This window comes from Miniopterus schreibersii (assembly GCF_964146895.1).
Source record: "Miniopterus schreibersii genome assembly, chromosome: 13".
Taxonomy (NCBI): domain Eukaryota; kingdom Metazoa; phylum Chordata; class Mammalia; order Chiroptera; family Miniopteridae; genus Miniopterus; species Miniopterus schreibersii.
This window is the reverse complement of record NC_138113.1, coordinates 2,383,759-2,403,849: the sequence shown is the minus strand read 5'-3', so window position 1 is coordinate 2,403,849 and position 20,091 is coordinate 2,383,759. Positions and strand designations below refer to the sequence as shown.

General features: G+C 55.2%; 2 protein-coding genes across 5 annotated transcripts in view; one reads left to right on the top strand and one right to left on the bottom strand.

The window, feature by feature from the left end:
- Positions 1-42: 42 nt before the first annotated feature.
- ITGB1BP1 (integrin subunit beta 1 binding protein 1) lies at positions 43-7,170 on the top strand. Of its 3 annotated transcripts, none has more exons than XM_081156506.1 (7): positions 43-218; positions 1,466-1,569; positions 2,447-2,525; positions 3,833-3,969; positions 5,633-5,725; positions 6,232-6,381; positions 6,900-7,170. In XM_081156506.1, the coding sequence occupies exons 2-7, from the start codon at positions 1,498-1,500 to the stop codon at positions 6,969-6,971; spliced, it is 603 nt and encodes a 200-aa protein (XP_081012632.1). In that variant the 5' UTR covers positions 43-218; positions 1,466-1,497; the 3' UTR covers positions 6,972-7,170. The 3 variants fall into 3 exon arrangements, with proteins under 3 accessions (XP_081012632.1, XP_081012634.1, XP_081012633.1); XM_081156508.1 differs by lacking the exon at positions 43-218 and adding an exon at positions 690-1,244; XM_081156507.1 differs by lacking the exon at positions 43-218 and adding an exon at positions 722-1,234.
- Positions 7,171-7,851: 681 nt separating this feature from the next.
- ASAP2 (ArfGAP with SH3 domain, ankyrin repeat and PH domain 2) overlaps positions 7,852-20,091 on the bottom strand; it is a 100,736-nt gene continuing 88,496 nt past the window's right edge. The window contains exons 22-28 of one of the 2 annotated variants that reach the window (XM_081156487.1): positions 19,020-19,257; positions 16,477-16,611; positions 14,739-14,910; positions 13,273-13,322; positions 12,577-12,668; positions 12,017-12,139; positions 7,852-10,263 (exon numbers count right to left, since the gene is read on the bottom strand). In XM_081156487.1, the coding sequence (XP_081012613.1) occupies positions 10,189-10,263; positions 12,017-12,139; positions 12,577-12,668; positions 13,273-13,322; positions 14,739-14,910; positions 16,477-16,611; positions 19,020-19,257 (885 nt within the window). In that variant the 3' untranslated portion in view covers positions 7,852-10,188. The remainder of the gene's footprint in view (positions 10,264-12,016; positions 12,140-12,576; positions 12,669-13,272; positions 13,323-14,738; positions 14,911-16,476; positions 16,612-19,019; positions 19,258-20,091) is intronic. The other variant, XM_081156488.1, reaches the window with a different exon arrangement.

Below are 20,091 nucleotides of genomic sequence, written 5' to 3'. Positions count from 1 at the left end.
GGGCCAGGAATGCGCCTGCGCCACGTCTCGGAGGCGGGCCCTGTGGGTGGGGCTAGGAGTGCGCCTGCGCGACGTCTCGGAGGCCGGGCGTGCGGGCGGGGCCGGGGCGCCGGAAAAGCTGGCGCTGGAATCCGCACGGGAGTGGCCGTCCCCGCACCCGCTGCTCGGCGGCGGGTGAACCAGCGCTGACCACCCCGGGATGGGCCCGCGGCTGTGAGGTGCGGTCCCCGCCCCCGCGGCGCCGGGGCTGAGCCTGCCGGGAACGCGGGCCCCCGAGGCGGCGCTGCCCGCGAGGCCCGCGAAGGGCGGATGCGTGGGGCCGCGGAGGGCGGGGGTGGGCGCGGGGACCCGCCCGCCCGGCTCGGGAGCGCGGGCCCGCAGGCGGCGCGGGGAGGGTGCGGCGCGCGGGGGCGAGCGGGGCACCTGGGGACATGCACGCCCACGCCCGCGGGGAGGGTGCGGCGCGCGGGGGTGGGCGCGGCTTCCGGGGACATGCACGGCTTGCCACATCCGCGCCCGCGCCGGCGGGGAGGGTGCGGCGAGCGGGGCATGCGGGGACATGCACGCCCGCGCCCGCGCCCGCGCCGGCGGGGAGGGTGCGGCGAGCGGGGCATGCGGGGACATGCACGCCCGCGCCCGCGCCAGCGGGGAGGGTGCGGCGCCCCTGGCGACCGGCTGCAGTCTGGGAGGGGACTACTCTCCTGTGGCCGCGGCAACGCGTGGGGAGGGCGGCGGGAGGGGAGCGCCGCGGGCCCTGCGCGTGCCAGGGTCTGCCTGCGGGAGGCGGTGCCTGCAGCCCGCGCGGGCGCTAGTGGGCGGGCGTCCGCCGTGGGGACTGCGCTCGTGCGCCCCCTGCGCCCCACGCCCTCCGCGCCTCCTGCGCCCCTGCTCCCTGCGCCCCCACCGGTGGCCAGCGCCTTGGCGCGGAGGAGCGCGGGGAAGCAGGGCCTGGAAAGGGCTCGGAGCTGGGCCCCGCCTTGGCCGCCGGGCTCGTGCGCAGCCCCCGCGCCTCGCTGGGGGCGCCGCCACCCCACAGCCTTGGCGGCGAGACGCGTGCGTAGCGCCCCGCGTCGGGGTGGGCTCCAGCCCCACGCCCCGCCCGTGTCCGAAGCGATCCTGCGGGCCGCTGGCCCCCAGCGCCGGGTCGGGCTGGTTACGGGTCAGGCGCGCGAACAGCCGCAGGACTGTGACGCGTGACTGTCCCTCCTGAGCACGGTGTTTGTCGCGCGTCTGGGTGTGACAAGGTTTCTTGCCCTTTTGGGTCCTGTGGGCTGGATTTTTTTTTTAGAAATTAAAAAGAAATAATGAAAACAAGAATGAGTGTCCAACTTTTGTAGCCCAGACAGACGTTCCGTTTTCATTTAGAGGATGGAACTAACGGGAAGGAATCGATTGTTTTTGTTCCTATCGTGCTAAAGTGACTTAAAGTTGCTTTTCCTGGTATAACCGACATTGGTTTTTCTAGGGGAGCCCCTCTGGATCCAGCCGTAGCGGAAAATGTTTCGGAAGGGCAAAAAACGACACAGCAGCAGCAGTTCCCAAAGTAGCGAAATCAGCACCAAGAGCAAGGTAGGGGCTAGAATTGGCAAGAGCGGGAATTTTGTCTTCCATAGTGCATGAGGGACCATAGCAGACCTACTGATAGTCTTCAGACTGGGTGTGCTGTAACGTTCAGTTTTTGCACTAGACACACATTCTGTGCTTGATTTAATTTAATTTGGGTAGACTTTCTGAAATTCTTAAATCCACTGACCCAGGTGGGACAGGACCTGGAAGTGGTCTCATTGAAACAAACACCAATTTTTAAAATTTTTTTACGTGATATAAATTGCATGCAGTTAAGGGGCTGGACTACTTGACTTCCAGGTTTTGTGGCGTGCGCGCGTAGCTATAATTCTACACTAACACACACGACGCTTTGTATTGTGCTTAATAGTTTTGTTGGTTTTCCTTTGCAATTTGCATTGAGAGTTATGTTGTGGTCCCCTGGCCCGTGTGTTAACTGGTGCTAGTCCCGATAGCTGCGGGAGCCCTGGGGTGGGAATCGGGAGCCTGCCTGGACTGGAGGTCTGGGGTGTGACTAGATGTAACCCAGGGTAAATCATTGCACTGCTCCGGGGCTGTGCTCATGTATTAAACAGGGTAGCACTACCTGCCTGCTTTCTGTGCAGGATTCATTGCAGGTTCAGTGGAGATAAGGTGAGAGCAAGGTATAGATTTTCACGCACGATATAAATTAAATATCAGGTGTCTCGCAAGGAGACAGGTGCTGCCTGTGATTCAGATTGGCAGTGGGGACACCTCCTTTATTCAGTGCGGTGGTGGGAAGAGCAGTTGGGATTATGTGTTGATTTAATGATAATAATTTGAATGTTTGGTAGAGAACTTGAGAGGCGAGAGTGCTTCTAATTATGTTTAAATACTGCGTGTGTTTGTTATTTCTCAGTCTGTAGACTCCAGCCTCGGGGGCCTTTCTCGATCCAGCACTGTGGCCAGCCTCGACACAGACTCCACCAAAAGCTCGGGTACAGAGAAGGGTCGGAGGAGGGTCGGACTGTTTATCGGCTGAGGCGCACATAGGTTTACGGGGCTGCAGGAGTTCTTGTGTATTTGGGGTTCCTTTCTCTCCTCTGCCATTTCTGATAAGAGTTTAGAAATGGCCTGAAATCTGGTGGAATGTGAGCTGGGGTGTGGTGGTTGGTGAAAGCTGCTGTCATGGAGCTTGGCTGGGGCACATGGCCAACTGCTCTTACCAGGCCCTAGAGCAGAAGCATGCGGGAAACATCGTGGTGACAGTTTAGTAGTTTCAAAATAGCTTTTTAAGAAACCGGGTGGCAGAGCATGGATTACACTGTTTGTGGGTGTAGGACAGATGCCTTGCTGAGGAAAAGGGTTAGGGAGCCGTTGGCCCGGAGATACAGCAGCTCGTAAACCCCAGCAGCACGTGGTGATTAAGCGTAGCGTCTGTCAGACACTGAAAACACTTTTGCAGCCACCGAGATGAGCAGCTCTTTAGAAATGAAAAGATAGCTTCTGACCCAGCAACAGCTAGTGTCTAATTGGAACTACACTGTATTCATTTGTCTAACTCCTTCCACTGTCCCCTTCGGGATCATAGACCTATCCTGTAGCAGGTGAGAGCGGGGAGAGAAGAAACACATGATGTAAAAGAGAACATAGAAGCATAAGGCCTATTACTTTCCAGATGCCTTTAAAATATTAAAGATGTGGCCGGGCATTTTATTTATTACATAAACATCACCTAAAAGTCATCACATCGTTTCCCTTACTGTGGCAGACAGCAGAAACATTTGGTGATTTTGTAGCAACTAGGTTTTATAGCTCGCATAGCTCTTCAACCTCTTACCATTAGTTCAGGGACTTCCTGTCCAGCATTATTCCATCTGCATTAAAAAAAAAAAATTTTAAAAAATTGTCTTTTCTGGCTGAATGGTAGAGGTAGGCCAGGCTTCCTGAATCAGAAAAGCAAGTTCAGCATTAACACGGTAAAGAGGGAAAAGAAACTAAAAAACAAATCAAGTGTCAATTATGCATCAGGAAGGGACTCAGTCATTATCTAGTTGACGTTTTCGTTTTCTTGTTTGAAATGAAGGCTAATAATTCATCCCTATTTAGATTTTTATATTTAGTATATTGTAACTGAGGAAAAGGTTGATGAAATTTTAAGTTCTTTCCCATTCTATAAAAAAGTTTTGTACGTAAGGAAATTTAGTTTTTGTTCCAGTCTGTTTCTGATTTGGGAAGGGAGTGAGGATCCACTCTAACAGCTATTTCTTTTGAAGTCTTACCATGATTTTTCTTGCACCTTTAGGACAAAGCAACAGTAATTCAGACACCTGTGCAGAATTCCGAATAAAGTATGTTGGTGCCATTGAGAGACTGAAATTGTCTGAAGGAAAAAGTCTTGAAGGGCCACTAGACCTGATAAATTACATAGATGTTGCTCAGGTAAAAAAAAAAATAAAAAATTTGATTTTGTAAGATTCTCGAGAGTAAACTCATGGCTTTGGAGAAAGAGGGTGTCCAGTTCTTCTGCCATGTCCTGAAGCTGTGCTTTAATCATGGTTACAATGTTATCATCATGGCTACAAGGTTATCATCACAGTTACAATGTTACTGGGCACAGATGATTGAGTGGCATGAGAACAGACGCAGCTCCTTCCCACAAACAATTCTTTTTACTTTTTCTGGGGCTGGCTGACCTTGTTTAATGAGGAGCTGAGGGGCTGGTTACACACCATGGGTTTGTCTTTAAAAGTCTGGCAAACCTTGCTGTGTCCACGGAACTAGTTTTAGCTCTTTGAATAATCACATTCATAGTGGTGTTGACCTCACACACCTACTCATTCATACCATTTCCAGTAAGAACTGAGGTCCAGAAAATAGTAAGTAGAATTGTGTCTTTGTTTATTAGCAAAGGGGTAGCAGGGCAATGGGAAGATTCCTTTATCAGTTAAGAGTGTTGGTTACTCTGAAGACTCTATGTTCTCTGAAATCATGGCAAGTGGGATCATTAAATGTTCCATATCCTCATGGAAGGAGTCTGATCTGTCTGAGGAACTCACCCAAACTTGCCATTTAACAGACAGCTCTTGGTGGTCAGGGCTAATAGTTAGTATCCCAGGTTTAGTTTGGAACATAGTCATTCCAACAGTGTGCACACAGCTAATCTCAGTAGAGTGTTATACTGAAAGATTGCTACTGTGTCCCCCACAAATTATACTGGGATCATTTTCCTCCCAGTAAAGATGTTCAGTTTCTCCTGTCACTGTAGAAATTGGGCTTGTCAAAGTTATTGACCAGTAGCATGACTGTTATCCTGCCTTGTGATCCCTGGAATTGCCCTAACCTACTGTGAGAAATGATTGGCAGGAGATTACCAGGCATTGTGAGCACCCCAGAGTTAAGGCAGGTGGACATAGCTCATTTACCACAATCTCTTTAACGTAGGCAGGTGGTCCCATAAACATATTTACAGTCTGGAACATCTGCTGATTACCAACAGGGCCTTACTGTAGAGAAGACAAGGTAGGCAGTACTCTGACTTAGGAGAAGGAGCTGGACAGTAGGCTCGGAAACCGCCCAGCATTCTCTGCTGTTCTGCTTGTTTCTGAAGAGCTCACAGTACTAATTGATTCATTGGAAAGTAACCATTCATCAAGCGGTATTTACCTACCCAAAGCCCCGGGGCATGGGGATAACCACAGGCCTAACACCTGGGTACCAGGTAAAATGGCTGAGAAATGGTTCCCGTGGAGTGTGTCCCGACCAGGTGCTGACCTTAGTATAAACTGAGTATTTATAATGTAAATAGTTAAGCCTTATTGGGATCTGTGAGAAGTCTCTGAGCTTGTAATTAGGGTTAATCCCAGACAAAGGGATTGAACAATATATCTGGAGTACATTGATCTGAATTTTGCTCAGGTTTCTTGACTGTAAAAAAGGGGGTGGGGGTGGATTTTTCTGCCTCTTCAGAGAAATTCTTCCTGGGCTACTATATGTGCTACATTTTAAAAAAGTTTGCAGTTTGTGATGGCCAGGTACTAACATTGACTAATCAGACAATGTAACAGTGTTTAATGTTGCCATGCAATTTATTTTTACCTTGAAGCAAGATGGAAAGCTGCCCTTTGTCCCCCCGGAGGAAGAATTTATTATGGGAGTTTCCAAGTACGGCATAAAAGTCTCGACATCCGACCAGTATGTGAGTGACTTACTAGGGAAAATGGAAAATGAGTTTCAGGTGTTGGGAGTTAAGGGTCCACCTATAAGCAGGTCTGCTCCTGTTTGCAGAGCAGAGGGTTTGCAAACATTCCTGGCAGCTGGTCTTAAGTGGCCCGTTTCCTGGGGTGGATGGATAGGAGCTTCCTGACTCCCGTGGGGGGGCCCAGGCCAACACCCCAGTGCTGGCCAACAATGCATTTCAACTCCCATCCAGTTCAGAGCTGTCAGCCCGGGAGCTGGGCCTGGAGGGCCTGATCGTGAACTTAGATCCTCCTGCTCCTGCCTGTCGAGTTAAGGAGCCAGGTGTGAGCCCAGAGACGAGCTGCCCCCTAGCTGAGGTCCTGGAACATCCCTTTGGGTGAAGACCCTGTAAAACTGCCACCTCCCAGACCCGTGATGTGCCCTGCCCCGGCCTCACAGAAGGCTCTGCCCGGGAGCGTGTTGGTGTGGGTGAACCCGACAGTGCGTGTTTCTCACCCTCCGCAGGACGTTCTGCACAGGCACGCCCTCTACCTGATCATCCGCCTGGTGTGCTACGACCACGGCCTGGGGGCCGGGAAAAGCTTGCTGGCTCTGAAGACCACCAATGCCAGCAACGAGGAGTTCAGCCTGTGGGTGTATCAGTGCAACAGCCTGGTGAGGTTTTAGCTTTAACCTCGGTTAGTCTCTGTTCATCAAAGTGGCAAAACCAGGGACCCTTCACAGTCTTGTCAAAGGCTGGAGAGCTGCTCTTCGCTCTGTCGAAACCCTGGCAGAATAATGCATAAGTGGCCCTCGGCCAGCTGCCCAGCCCTCCTGCAGGTGGGAACTGTGCTGGGCCGGCGGCAGCACTCACCTGTGCCAGGGTCAGAGGCTCAGGGTAGACAAAGCAGGTGAGGGTGGGTGGTGTGTGCTCTGGGGCAGAGGCCCCTGCTTTTCCAGCGTGTTCTTACTGATTGTTGATGGTCCTTCCTGAAGGCCGTGGTCCTGTGTGTTACCAGCTCAGGTCTCTAAGGGGCGTGGGAAAGGAGCATGTGGGACAAGCTCTGAGCCCGGCCAGCTGTGTGACCTGTAGGGTGAGGGGAGGTTTTAACAGGCAGATTTGTACCTTTGCTGGTCAGATTAAGCCAGGAACCGATTCATGAACTCTCACTGTGCCTTTTCGCTTAATGCAGGAACAAGCCCAGGCGATCTGCAAGGTTCTGTCCACCGTTTTCGACTCTGTGCTGACATCCGAGAAGGCCTGAGTCTGCATCACGCGAAAGTTGGGGCATCACGGGAAGGAGAGCTCGGCTGCTTTCTAAACAGTTCTGTCTCAGTCTGCAGCGCTGAGCTAGCATGAAAACCTGGAGTGGCCCCTTGCTCTAGATTTTCTGGAAAAAAAAACAAACGCAATGTATAAAACACCGGTCGTTTGTTTTCCTATTAAAATGTGTCTTATTAACAGTGAGTTAACCCAATGAAGTTATCTTCCCAGTGGGACTAAAAAAGAAACCTCATTCATGGCTTTTAAACACAAATAAGCTTAATCCCTTAAGGGCCCCAGGGGTGTACTCAGTGAGTGATGAACGTTAAGAACGTTCTGAGGGAGACAAGTGCGGTCTGCTCTGTGGCCCTCCCCACGACATGGTCTCTCTGGCTTGGAGCTCTAGACGGGACGAGGGTCCTGCTGGTTTGAAGCAGTGACACTAACAGCTCAAGACACAAAAGGCAAAACTTAAAAGTGTATTGTCGCCCAGCTGGGCGTGGCTCAGCGGTTGAGCTTCGACCTGGGATCCAGGCCATCAGGGCTCAATTCCCGGTCAGGGCACATGCCCAGGTTGTGGCTCAATCCCCAGTCGGGGGTGTGCAGGAGGCAGCCCATCAATGACTCTCATCATTGATGTTTCTCTCTCTCGCTCCCTCTCCTTTCCCCTCTCTGAAATCAATAAAGACATATATATATATTTTAAAGTATATTTGTCAGGATAACGGGCTACTCGGCCACGATCTTTATCTCAGAGTTAAGATAAAGATGACTTGCCCATGTTAGAAGTAGTATTTAAAACTCATGTACAGTAGGCCAGTGGATTCTCTTAAAGGAGTTTCTACAACGCTTGCAGGATTAAAAACAAAGATAACACCATGTCCATTTAAAAGTATTTTATTTTTTTCTAGTCAAATGACTAGTTAACAGGGAGAGTAGACTCATTAAACATGCTCTAGTTATAAATCACTGCATTAACGACAATGAAAATAAGGATTGATTTAGGTTATACAATATATACAGTTGCGCTGCAACTGGACCAAAGTAACAGAGCGGAGGGATTGGGTATCGTACACTCAGCTCTCCACGCCGCACGCGCACTGCCCACGCTCAGCGGACCGCACAGTGCCTGCGGTCTGCACACGTTTCCGAGTCCGAGTCCCTGGAAGTAGATCTGATCGAAACGGCACCAAAATGCCAGAACCCTGCGGCTACGTTCATGAAACATAAACCTGAAATATAAATAGTTATCTACAATGGTTTCCTTCCTCTCACTTGCTTTTTTTTTTTTTTTTTCCATTTGCAGAGAGCAAATAACTAGGAAAGAACATTAGCAGGAAAGGTTATAATTTCTCCTCTAGCAAGAGTCCTATTAATTACTGCACAATAGCACCACCAAGCTGTAGGCTGGAAAAATATTTCCTAGATATTTATGTACCAGGGAACCTGATAAATTGATCTGGGAATGGCATTCAAATGTGGACATGAATCCACCTTAATTCCTTATACATAAGCTGGCACCAAGGCGTCCAAAGGCTGACTGTAAGATACAGATGCGGAGGACCGTGTGAAAATACGTGTAAGAAGTGCGCTGTGCAAAGTACAGGTTTGCTTTCTTAAATCTATGAGGCAATTAACTGAACAAAGCGTCCAAACGACCAACAATTAGTGGAAATAGATGTAGTGCTTAAAAAAAAAAAAAAAGACTTTGATTCCACATCTACACATTTTACCCAGGACTTTGAATGGCAAGAGCGGTTGCCACACATCATAAAACATTCCAGTTCAGTCGTCCTTTATAACAGCAACAGAAAATAAGATGCGATTAAAAACAAAAACAGAAGCTGTGCACTTATAGGAAGAGCCTTGCGTGACAGAGACAGGCCGCTTCGCTCAAAGGTACCATCACAACAGCGCGACCAGGCCTGGAGCTCGCTCTCCGAGCCGACGCCAGCTCGCTCCTCCACTGTCGGTAAAGAGCCGAGTGGGCACCGAGTGGGCACCGTGTGCCTGTTTATCCTCAGAGCGCCAAATTTCCAACGTCCCTCCTATGAACTTACGCTCACAACAACTAAGTAGAGGTATGACAGTCAAGTCCATCAGACGAATGAATTCTGATTTTATCATATACAACCTAACCCCCCTCCCAGCCCAAGTAGCTTAAGTTAAAGAAGGGTATGAAGACTTCAGCAGTAAAACTGGGGTGTCCCGGAGTGTTTCATTACCCGGGACCTATAGATTTGTGATATGCTCTCGATTACAAACAAAGGGACGGATTAAATTTCAAGACAGTGTAACTACCATTCCTGTTGGTGTGGGAGATAAATACCAGACACTGAACTAAGACATTCTCATGAGCTAGGAAGGAAAGGCAGTGGGACACTCAATAGGAAACAGCAGGTAGGTGGCCACAGCGGGGGCCGCCCCACGAGCTATCGGAGATGATGGAAGCTCAGGAAGGCAATTTCCACAACACCTAACGCATATAAACGAGTGGAAAGAGCTCCTTGGCAATCCATCACCCTTAGTTTTTAACCAAATTGGGGAAATGCGGTTGTACATCACCTGGAATGAATGAGCTGTGACTATCGTAAGCCATGAGAAGCTATTGGTAGTTCTGTTAGGTAGGATCGTTCACAACAGGATACACGCACACATGCAGGATACACTGATAGCTGCAACCTCACAAATCGGGTGGAAAGTACATTGCTAATGTGTCAGTTTTCAAGGTGCTTTAGATAAACATTGGGTGGCTTTCAAAGGAAATTTTAAAAAGGCATTAAAAAAAAAAAAGTCTATAAAAGTGAACAGATAGCATTTAGTTTACTGGCTTCCTAAACAATAGTAAGGCCAGACGTCGCCGGCGTCGGGAACGGGCCGAGGAAAGCAGGAAGAATTTCTTTCCGAGCCTTAAAATGTTTTCAGGTTCAGCTAATTCTGTGGATTCAGGATCTTTGATTCTGTAGTTAAAATAACTTTTCAGCTCACCTTTTAGGTAATTTAGTTTTTCCTAATAAAAGTATAGCAATGTTTCATGAAAATCACAAATTATAAAAACAATTCATTTGTACATATAAATTGCCTTTGAGTTTGAAAAACAGAACAGTGGCATCAGACAAGTGGTCTACCGTACAGTTCATGAAACTGGCATCTGACAAGAGTCTGGGTACCAACAACGAAACGGGAACATAACTGTTAAGTGTTTGTTCAGTAGCCATTTAGTCAGCAATAAAGTGCACAAAAGATACAGGAAACGCTCCTTTCCGACTGGGGTCTCCATCAATGTGGCCGATCTGAAACGAACAAAGTTTAGGTTGTTACAAAAATTCCAAATGGTGGAAACTTTGTAGCATCTGGAGAAAAACACCCACTTATTCAGAAGAATCTCCTCGGAAAAGGAATCACTTGGGTAAAGCGCCTGAACTGGTTTCCCCTTTTCTCTGCCTCACTGCGGAGCGTGGCCCACCTTCCGCGAGGAGCTCCCGTCCCAGGCGTGGCACGTGTCTGCACGGAGCCCCGCCCCCGAGTCCCGGCTGCCTTGGGGACAGGCGGCTATCCGACCGCCACCCACACTTGCCTTTCTTTCCCTTTAATGGATGAAGAAATTGGGTGTCTGAGGTCTGTGAGCTGCAGTCACAGAAAGTGGCAAACGGGACGTGGCCCTATTTAAACGTAGTCACAGCCACGCATTTACGGAGACTTCAGGACACCCATTTATTTTTGCTCTGGGGAAATTGTATAAGTTGTACGTCCAGTATGATCTCAACAATGTAAAATGTGCAGGTAATAAAAGTAGAAGGGATATCACAAAAATACGTTTTTTGGAGGGGGGAGAGCTGAGATGATGGGCAGCATCCGCTGGCTTCTTTCTACCTTTGCGCACTCCCCAGGTTTTGAAATGAAGGGGTGTTTCCTGCTGTCAGGAGGGCGCCCCATCCCGAGGGTGGGTTGTATGCAAATGTGGAAAACGGAGCTGCTTCAGGGCCTGAGGGGGGTGGGCACCGGGAGGGAGTCAAGAGTCCTGGCACGGTCCTCAGTCCTTGCGGGCCAGAGCAGAGGCCGGGCGAGCCTGCCCCTGGGGATTTGGGGGCGGGGGCCCCTCTACTGCCCATGTCGTGTGTGGCACGGTGGATGGAGGGAGGTCTGGACCAACAGACACTCAGATCCCTCCAGGGGAAAGAGGCCACAAGAAGGCTCCGGAGCCCAGCCTGGAGGGAGGCAATGGTGGCCGGGCGCCGAGTTCACAGGCCCCGGAGCAGAGAACGCACAGCTCACACGGGGGGGGCTCAGCTGGGGTGTCGGGAGCACTGGTCCTCGCCCTTGACAAAGCAGAGCAGTTTGCAGGAGTCCGGCCGGGGTCTTCACGACCACGGGGAACGACCTGAGCTCTACGTACAGAGCGGGGCGGGCGTTAGGATCTACTCTGCTCACACCTCGGGCAGGTTACTTAATCCCACTGTGCTCACTCTGTCCAGCCACCTCACCTTGGGGGCCTGCTGGACAATGTCCGCCCTGGGGCAGTGGTGACCTCCCTTTGACAGGCCAGGTGGCTCCGGCTTAGCGACATAAGAGACTTGCCCAGGTCACCCAGCCTGTGAATGCTGAGTCTGGATTCTTAGGGTCACCAGAGGCAGGGGAGGGCCATGCTCACTCCTTCCAGCTCCCACCTCGAGCTCAGCTCTCTCTACAAGCCCCATTCCAAATGGGCAACTCAGGGGGTGCACCACCCAGAAACTCGGGGCCTCCAAAGCACGGGAGCACCACCCAGAAACTCAGGGCCTCCAGCAGAGGGGCCTCATTTCAGACCCTCAGATGCTCTAGAGACTGCAGCCCAGGTGGCCTGCCCACCCTAATGAGGAGGGGCCCCGGCTTCCTTACTGGGGGGTCAGTCAGGCGCACTCAGGCGGGTGCACGCGGACGTGGAACCTGAGCCAGGCGGGCACAGTGGCCGGCAGGCCTGAGACGCTGGGGCAGGGGGGCCTCACCAGGGAGCGCCCCGCCAGGCGCGCAGGGGTTCGGCACCCGTCCTGGGCCGGCCCGACTCACCCACCACTCCAGGTCCTCTTCTCCGTCCACGACGATCACGTCCCCCTCGGAGAACGTCAGCTCGTCCGGGTTGTCGGCCACACAGTTGTAGAGGGCTTTGACCCGCTTGGGCTTCAGCTTGGTCTGGATGGGAGGGGGTGTCAGAGGTCAGAGTGGCAGGAAGGCACCTGCTCCTGGGCAGAGACCTGGACCCAGGGGTCCCAGCCACAGGCCTGGGAGCCCACAGGTGTCAAATCAAGATGGGGCGGCTCAGTGAGCTCAGGGGCAAGGGGGATCTGTAGGAGGGAGCCGGGGGGACTTGGAGAGCAGGGAGCATGGCAGCCGGTGCCTGATGTGTGCTTGAGGTGTCCTGGAGCTGCGGTCGGTCAGAGGGCCAAGCCCACCGGCTGTCGAACTCTGGGGTTGCATCCTGCCCAGATATGTATGGGGTACCCAGGAAGGAGCCGCCCCACCCGACTGGGGGAAGAGAGAGAGGCCTGCTGCCTCTGGGCCCTGGGGGTCTAACCTGCTCGTTCCTGACCCAAGCAAAGCGGCAACACATAAGGGGCTTGCCCACTTACCGTCTGTGACTTCCTGGGCATGGGTGCCGGGGGCTGCAGGGCCGCGGTGCTGGACAGAGGACCCAGGGCTTCCATCCCAGGGAGATCCGCTGCTTTAGGGTGGAAAGGAATCAGCTCACAATACGCCCCACAGTCCCAACCGCGAGACAGAAACAATATAAAAGCCACAGCGCCAGGACTGAAAGGCAGGTTTCCTGAGATTTCCTCATGTGTGGAGGGAAAAGTTCCCCAGAGGCCAAACAGCCTTGTGACTTCCATACAGCCTTTGGAGAGTGTGCAGGTGTCAGAGTGACAGACGTGGCCACCTCGCACTGACCCGCAGATCCCGCCAGGGGACTCCCATCCCAGCCCCCCCCCCAGCAGCAGCCAGGGACAGGGCTGCAGGACACGGGACCGAGCAGCTCCGGCGGCATCAGAGGCTCCACGGAGGGCGGGTGACTGCGGGTGGGGGGCAGCCGGGCCCTGATCACGGAGGGTGGGTGACTGCGGGTGGGGGGCAGCCGGGCCCTGATCACTGAGGGCGGGTGACTGCGGGTGGGGGGCAGCCGGGCCCTGATCACTGAGGGCGGGTGACTGCGGGTGGGGGGCAGCTGGGTCCTCACTCGGGGCTACCAGGGCTGGACCCCACCCCGCCCCGCCCCGCAATGCCTCCACTAACCGAGGGAAATAAAGCCCAGTTCCAAATGAAATACTCACCAGGTCCTCTCGGCTGGCCTTTGTTGACCAGTGGGGCCGACTTGTCAGTCCTACAAAGAAGGGAAAATAGATTTACTGACACCCGAGGCCTGAAGGCATGTTACCTGCCCTCCACCCCGCCCCTTTTATAAAGGCACCGTCTGTGTTCAGGTTGAAACGGTTGAGCTGATTCAATGACTTGTCCTCCAAATCCCTCCCCCCCCCCAGCGCCAGGCCCAAGGCCGGGAGTGTTCCTGCCCCATGGGCGTGCCGTCCTGACCCTCTGAGAAACTTCTTCAAAGGGCCAGAGAGTAAGTTTCTTAGGCTCTGTGGGTCACAAGGTCTCTATCGTGACTCCATGAAGCAGACAGGACACTGTTAACTTGAAAATGATACGATAGCAGAAAGGAAACAATTTAAAAACCGAGAAGATACATCTGAGAAAACCTCCCAGAAAGTCAATTTAAAAAGCAAACAAACAAGCAAACAACAGGGAGGCGGAAACTAGAAGGCTGGCCTCCGGCGGGCGGAGCCGCGGCTGCACTTCCAGCCCCGGCCTCCAGGTGGGGCCACGGGACCAGCTGGGTGGCAGGAGCCGAGCACCACTCCCGGTACCCGGGGCAGCTGGCACAGCTTCCGAGGGCCCCTTTCCCTTCAGACGTAGGCGGCGAAGGTGGTGCCGCCAGCAGCACACGGGCCTGGCCCCCCTCACCCCTCGGGGCTGCTCCACAGGCAGGATTACGGCAGGACTGTGTGGGCGAGAAGCGAGCTCTCGCTGGTTAAACCACTGAGGCTGAGGGGCCGGGGCGCGAGCAGGCAGAGCCCCCGCAGAGAGGAAAGGCCAGGGCGTCTCTGCGGAGGGTCCGCGGTCGAGGTGACCTCGCGAGCGAGCAACAAACAACCCAAACACCTTGTGCCTTGAGGCCTCCGACTCCCCAAACCCCAGTGTCTGTACTACAGAGAAATCGACGTAAATTCATTACGTGGGTGTAAGACAGACAGGTGTGTGAAAGGGTTAGGTTTTTTTTTAATTCTCACCTGAGGGTATTTTTTCCACTGATTTTTAGAGAGTGGAAGGGAGAGAGGAGGAAGGGAGAGGGAGAGAAGCGTCGATGTGATACAGACACGTGACCGGCCGCCTCGCGCTCGCTCCCTGACCAGGGCCAGGGGTTGATCCTGCAACAGAGCCACGTGCCCTTGGCCGGAATCAAACCCGGGACTCTTCAGTCCTCGGGCAAACACTAACCACTGAGCCAAACTGGCCAGGCCTACAGTTTAAAAATTCTCGATAAATTATGTTTAAGACACTTGACACCAAGTTACGTGTCCCTTGACCTCAGAGGTGACAGTAGCAGAAACACGGACGATTTCACGTTTGCACAGAAATCCCGGCAGAGAAAGTACTGGGGCCACTCGGAAGCTCCGTGAATGCAGGAGGCAAGGGTGGCCGTCGTGAGCACCGGAGGGGCCGTGGGAGGGGCCGTTACCCGGGAGCGGGCCTCTTCTGCGGGAGGCGGCTGGGCGGCTGTGGCGGCAGGGGCGGGGGGGTGGCTTTGCCCAGCGGGACCCCGGGCTGCGTCAGCTTGCTCTGCTGGCTCAGGGCTTCCATGGCACTGGGCACCTTTGCCGCCGACGCGGGCGGCGTGGGAGCCAGGGGGTCTGCGGAGAGAGAAGAGGGGAGAGGGGAACGCAGGGGTCAGGCCTCAGGCGCCACCTCCCGGCCTTCCCACAGGAGGCTCTTCCGTTAAGAGCTGCCTTTTGTCCCATCTCTATTTCGTAAGGAAAACGCGGACTCTCATCCCACATTTTCAGTACACAGTACTGGCGGGAGTCCTTCCAAGCCTCGAGTTAGGATTAAAACATTCCTATGAGCCCGTGAGCATTTTCTCCAGGAGAACCCCCAGGGAGAAGCCAAGACGGCTGGTCTCCCGCTCTCCACCCTGAGGCCTGCAGCAGCAGCTGCAGAGCTGAGGCCCCAGGCCCGACTCCGGCCACGTCCTGCCCTGGGGGAGTCGGGCCTTCTGGGGTCAATTCTCTTTCTGCCTCCGGACCCAGGGGCCCGACCCATTTCCCAGGGTGCGAGGTCAACTTCAGCGCAGGCTGTGAGGAGTCCGCCCTGCAGGGGCTCCACCGTGGCCCGTGGGGGCAGGACAGTTCATCTTCTACGTTCCACAGACCAGGGGGCTGAGGCTCGGGACGGGACGTGCTTTCACCAAGGGTCGCCGAGCAGGTAGGACAGGGCGCTGGGCCTTGAGCCCGGGCCTCCTGCCCCCCTCGCCCTCTCCCCGAGGGCCCTGCCCTCGCATCCCGTTGTCCTTGCAGAGGGGGACACCCGCCTCTGGACCCTGCCGCCTGAGGATCGGCAGCTCCTCTCCAGGGCAGCCGGGGGTGAGGCGCGGGCGACTAAGGAGGGAGTCAGCCGAGGGTCTGCCTTTATTTTATTATTTTTTCATTCGTGTTTCCTTTGCTCTAAAGGAAAAGCCAAAAGCCAGACTCCAGCGTGCAAATCTATAGCCCCGGGGACGCCAGACCGAGAGGCAGAACGTGGGCTCTGGAAGGTAATGGTGCCCCCTAGGACCTGCTGCGTCCCCCCACGACCTTCCGGGCGCCCCCTTGCTGTGTGACCTGGATGCGCTGAGCTGGATGACCCCGTCTCACCCCCAGGCTCTGCCCGCAGCCACAAACGCGTGGCACCGACGGCCCGGACTCCCATCTTCACCGAGGTTAAGGCAGGTGGGAAAAAGCCGAGGGGAAGCTCCCGACGCTCTGGGAGCAAACCCAGGGAGCCCAGTGCCTCACCCCAGGACACCTCCTGCTCTGCTCGCTGGAGAAAAGCCTCTCCCGGCCTGTCCCCCAGGTTCTGGGACTTTCACCCACAGGCTGGCATTAAAGAGAAACACAGGCCAGACTATAACCCAAACGGCTGAGCCCAAACACCGAGCCCGCCCAACGGCCAAAGGAAACGCGGCCCTGGGACGCCGCGGGAAGGGAGAAATAAAAGCTGCCGGAGCGCTTGGGGCGACAGGAGGCAGTGAGCGAGCCCCGGGGCGGGGGCCCGACAGACGGGGGTCTGCGCCTGGGGAGGGGCCAAAAGGCTCAGGGACGTGAGGGCCGCGGTCCCTCGCGCAGCCCGGGGCCCGCACAGCGTCCGCGGGCTCCTCGGGGCTCCCCCCGCCGCCCAGGTCTACGCGCCCACTGGCGGAAAGGAGAAAGGAAACAACGTACTGGTGGACGTCACGCGAAGAGGGGGCAGCGGTGGGTGGACAGCTGGCGGATCTGACGAAGATCGCTGCCTGCTTACACCGTCCACACCTACAGAGTTTGTCTTCCACAGGGCGCTAGCTGAGGAGGCTGTCTGAGCTGCACACGCACGCACACGCGGGCACACGCACGCACACGCACAGGCACACAACAAAAACAGAAACAGAACACTGCATTATTGACCCTCTCCCTCGTAACACGGCCAGAAGGGCCCTTCTAGAGCCACGTGCAGACCTCGGGCAGAGGCTGACTTAAAAATTCTCCTCTCTGGTACCTGGAAGACAGATACCGATACACACCAGTCGGGTGATGCTCCTGGGGCTGGTTTTTGCAATTTTACTGGTTTCATTCTCAAATATAACCTCTGTTTGAAGGAAATGAGTACCTGCGATGAGCACTGCACTCAGGTCTGGAGCCTCAGCACCTCTCCCCCACCCATCAGGTCCTCCCCGGGCCTGGGGCTCATGGTCTTGGGGGGGGGGGGGCACCTGTCCTCAGGTGGAGCACATGGGGAAAGTGTGCAACTCAAAGAGCAGGTGAGGGGCTCTCTCCTCCTCCTGCAAACATATTTCTGGCTAGAAATCGGCAGAGGTGACACCAAGCAGCTCGGGGGACACAGCAGGGAGATGACACTGCCCTGGTCACCATCCTTCCTCTGCCCCACCGAGCTCGGTGCTCTTCCTCACTGGGTGGCGTTGGCTCAGGTGCGTGGGGACCCGTTTCTGAGGCTGCGCGGGGCTCCCATGGGGGCTGGGCCTGGAGCTGGAACGGGCCACACAGCACAGGGCAGGCCCGGGGCCCAGGGGAGCCTTCGCACGTCGGCCGGGGACAAGGTCTGCCTGGTACAGGAACGACAATGCCAACTCCCTCTCCTAGGTGTTGTATGTGGCCTCCCCACTGGACCAGGTGTGGACAAGACTACATGGAGACGGGGAGACACTCTGGGGGGCCAGCAGGGGTGAGCTGCAATTGTGAGAGGAAGAAAGGAAACTAACCACCAGAATCGCAAGAAAGATAGGGGAAGAAAAAAGCCGAAACCCTCGCTCTAAGATGTTAGGAAAGCAAGAAATAAAGGCAAACAGCACCCATTCTCCTACAGCCAGCAGAGCAAGGACAGTCCTTCCGACAGGAGCACCCCATCAGCAAAAGCCAGGAGGGGGTGGAGGTGACAATACTAAAGCAAGCACCTGGCCATGAGAGAAAGATGGGGGAGCCAGTGAGAGGCCTCCAGGGACCCAACCACAGCTGTGCTCACCTGCCCTGGGCCCCCCAGCTGCTGAGAGGGTGACACCAAGGACGAGCAGCTGTGGGACCTGATCTTACAGCTCAGGGATCTCCCATCAAGCTGGATGTGACACTGCCTGGGATGCGGGCAAGGTGGGCTCGGCCGGGGAGGTGAGCAGGCTGGTTTCTGCGGCCTGCCTGGCACAGGGCCCGCTCTCCACTCTGTGACCCGGACGACAGGCTCACTGGCCTTCCCCGGGCCTCCCTGTGCTGTGTGGGAGGGTCTGCGACAGACCCAGGACAGCAGGGGGAGGGGAGGCCCAGCCACGTGGGAGCGCAGACCCACTGTGATGGCCCCCTACCAACTCCTTCCTCGGCCGGGCCACCTCCTCTCACCTACGCTCCCCTCCCAGGGACCAGCTGCCACACAAACGCAATCTGGGACTTATCTTGTGGCCACCGCAGCCCACAGCAGCCTCGGCGCCTGGATATCATGCTCCATGGGGGCTCCTGTCCCTCCCTGGGCCCCCCCGAGACCACTGGCCACGGCTGGCCGCCCCAGCCCAGACCTGGGCTGGCCACTGGCTGAACCTTATGGCCAGCTGGGCTTCAGTGCTGGGCAAGTTACTTAACTTTGGGGGCTTCATTCTCCACCTTTATAAAAACAAAAACAGCACCTGTTGAGTCCCACTCACTGCCCTGTGACGGAGTGAGTGCAGCGAGCTGTGGCTCCCCGGGCGCTGGTGGGGCCACGGAGGCTACTCTGTATTTTTACAGTTTTACAATTCTCCCCAAGCTAGCATCTTTCTATGCTTTGTTTCCTGAGGACCACAGAGATAAGAAGTACTCACAGGTACCACAAGCTGGCCAAGGGCAGGCAGGGGAGACACAAAAATGGAAAGAGAGAGGCAGAGGGAGGGCCGGGGAGCGGAGAAGGCAACGAGAGAAGTGCCAGAAAACAGCTTTCGGGCCAGCGTCAGGAGCCAGCCCACCCCTCAGACCCACCCGGGGAGCCCCGCATCCCCGAGTCACGCAGGTGCCACACCTCCGCCCAGCACGAGACCCCAAGTCAAGATGCTCTGCCACCACGGGGCACCCTACACACGCACCACGGCGCTCCTTCAGGCGGCAAGCAACGCACCCGCACAACGAACGGCCCGAGGAAAAACTGCCCCATGCCGGCCCCACGTCCCCTGGTGGGCGGCAGGCCAACTACAAACTTCCCAAGACAAAAACCCTAAAGCACACGTCATGCAGGGGCTGGGCTGCCAAGAGCACGATACCTTTGGCCAGGTTCCGCGGGGGCAGTGGGGGGGCGCTGGCGGTGCCGGGGGCTGCGGGCGGGGCGGGGGGTGGGCTGCCGCTCAGGATGGCTCCGTAGGTCTCGTTCTGCAGGATGCTGGGCGCGAAGCTCCTCTGCTTGTCCTTGGCCAGGCTGGCAGCGTCTCTGGCCAAGGACGTGGCGTTGGACCCCAGCTGGTAGAAGCTGACCGGCCGGTCTTCTCGCCGACTGGGGCTGGGCTGCAGAGGATGGTGGGCCGCGCGTGAAACGCAGGCACACCGACCTGTCGGTCCCGGCTTTCAGTTTATTGGTGGCAACCTCGTGTACACTTGCACTCGGGCGCGGTGCACTCGACTCTCCACCGTTACACAAGAGCCGCGAGGTTTAAAACTCACTCTCACCACGTCTCATATTTAAGAAAAATATGTTTTTGTTGATTTGAGAGAGAGAGAGAAACATCGATCGGCTGCCTCCTGCACACCCCCTCCTGGGGACTGAGCCTGAATCGTGGGCGTGAGCCCTGACCAGGAATCAACCTGTGACCTCCAGGTTCCTGGGGCGACACTCAACCACGGAGAACACAGGCCGGGCCATAAGCCAGTCCTTTAAATACCTGCTTCACCGTGGCCAAGCCGACCTCTCTCTTAGGCTTCAGCACCCCATCTGATTAAGGAAAGCGCTGGACCCAATGAGCGCTGAGGGTCACTCAATGATTTCAGTCACAGTTTCAAAGCTCGACTAGGTGAACACGGTCACTGACCGGGGGAAACCTGGCTCTTAGTCACATATTCCACAGCGTGCGACTTCCTCTAACGCCCCTGGGATCAAAGTCCTCCTCTGTCTTTCCTCCCAGTGAAAATGTGAGCAGCTGCCTGGGAGGGTATCGTTAACGTTCCTTTAACTGAACGTGTGTAGGAGCCGGGAGATAGGAGGGGTAGGAGCAAACCCTGCTGAGATCAGCGGAAGCCAAAGGTAAAGCCTGGTTTCTTTCCTACACACCGGCTTTCTGCCCTGACTGCAGGCTGGGAGCCCCGCTGCTCTGAATGGAGCTTATTATAGGACTCGTAATGTTT

Excerpts from the sequence above, each read along its gene's own strand:
- ITGB1BP1 (XM_081156506.1), top strand. The coding sequence starts at position 1,498 with ATGTTTCGGAAGGGCAAAAAACGACACAGCAGCAGCAGTTCCCAAAGT. Across the intron at positions 2,526-3,832 it reads AGACTCCACCAAAAGCTCGG|GACAAAGCAACAGTAATTCA; the intron begins GTACAGAGAAGG and ends TTGCACCTTTAG. Across the intron at positions 3,970-5,632 it reads ATTACATAGATGTTGCTCAG|CAAGATGGAAAGCTGCCCTT; the intron begins GTAAAAAAAAAA and ends TTTACCTTGAAG.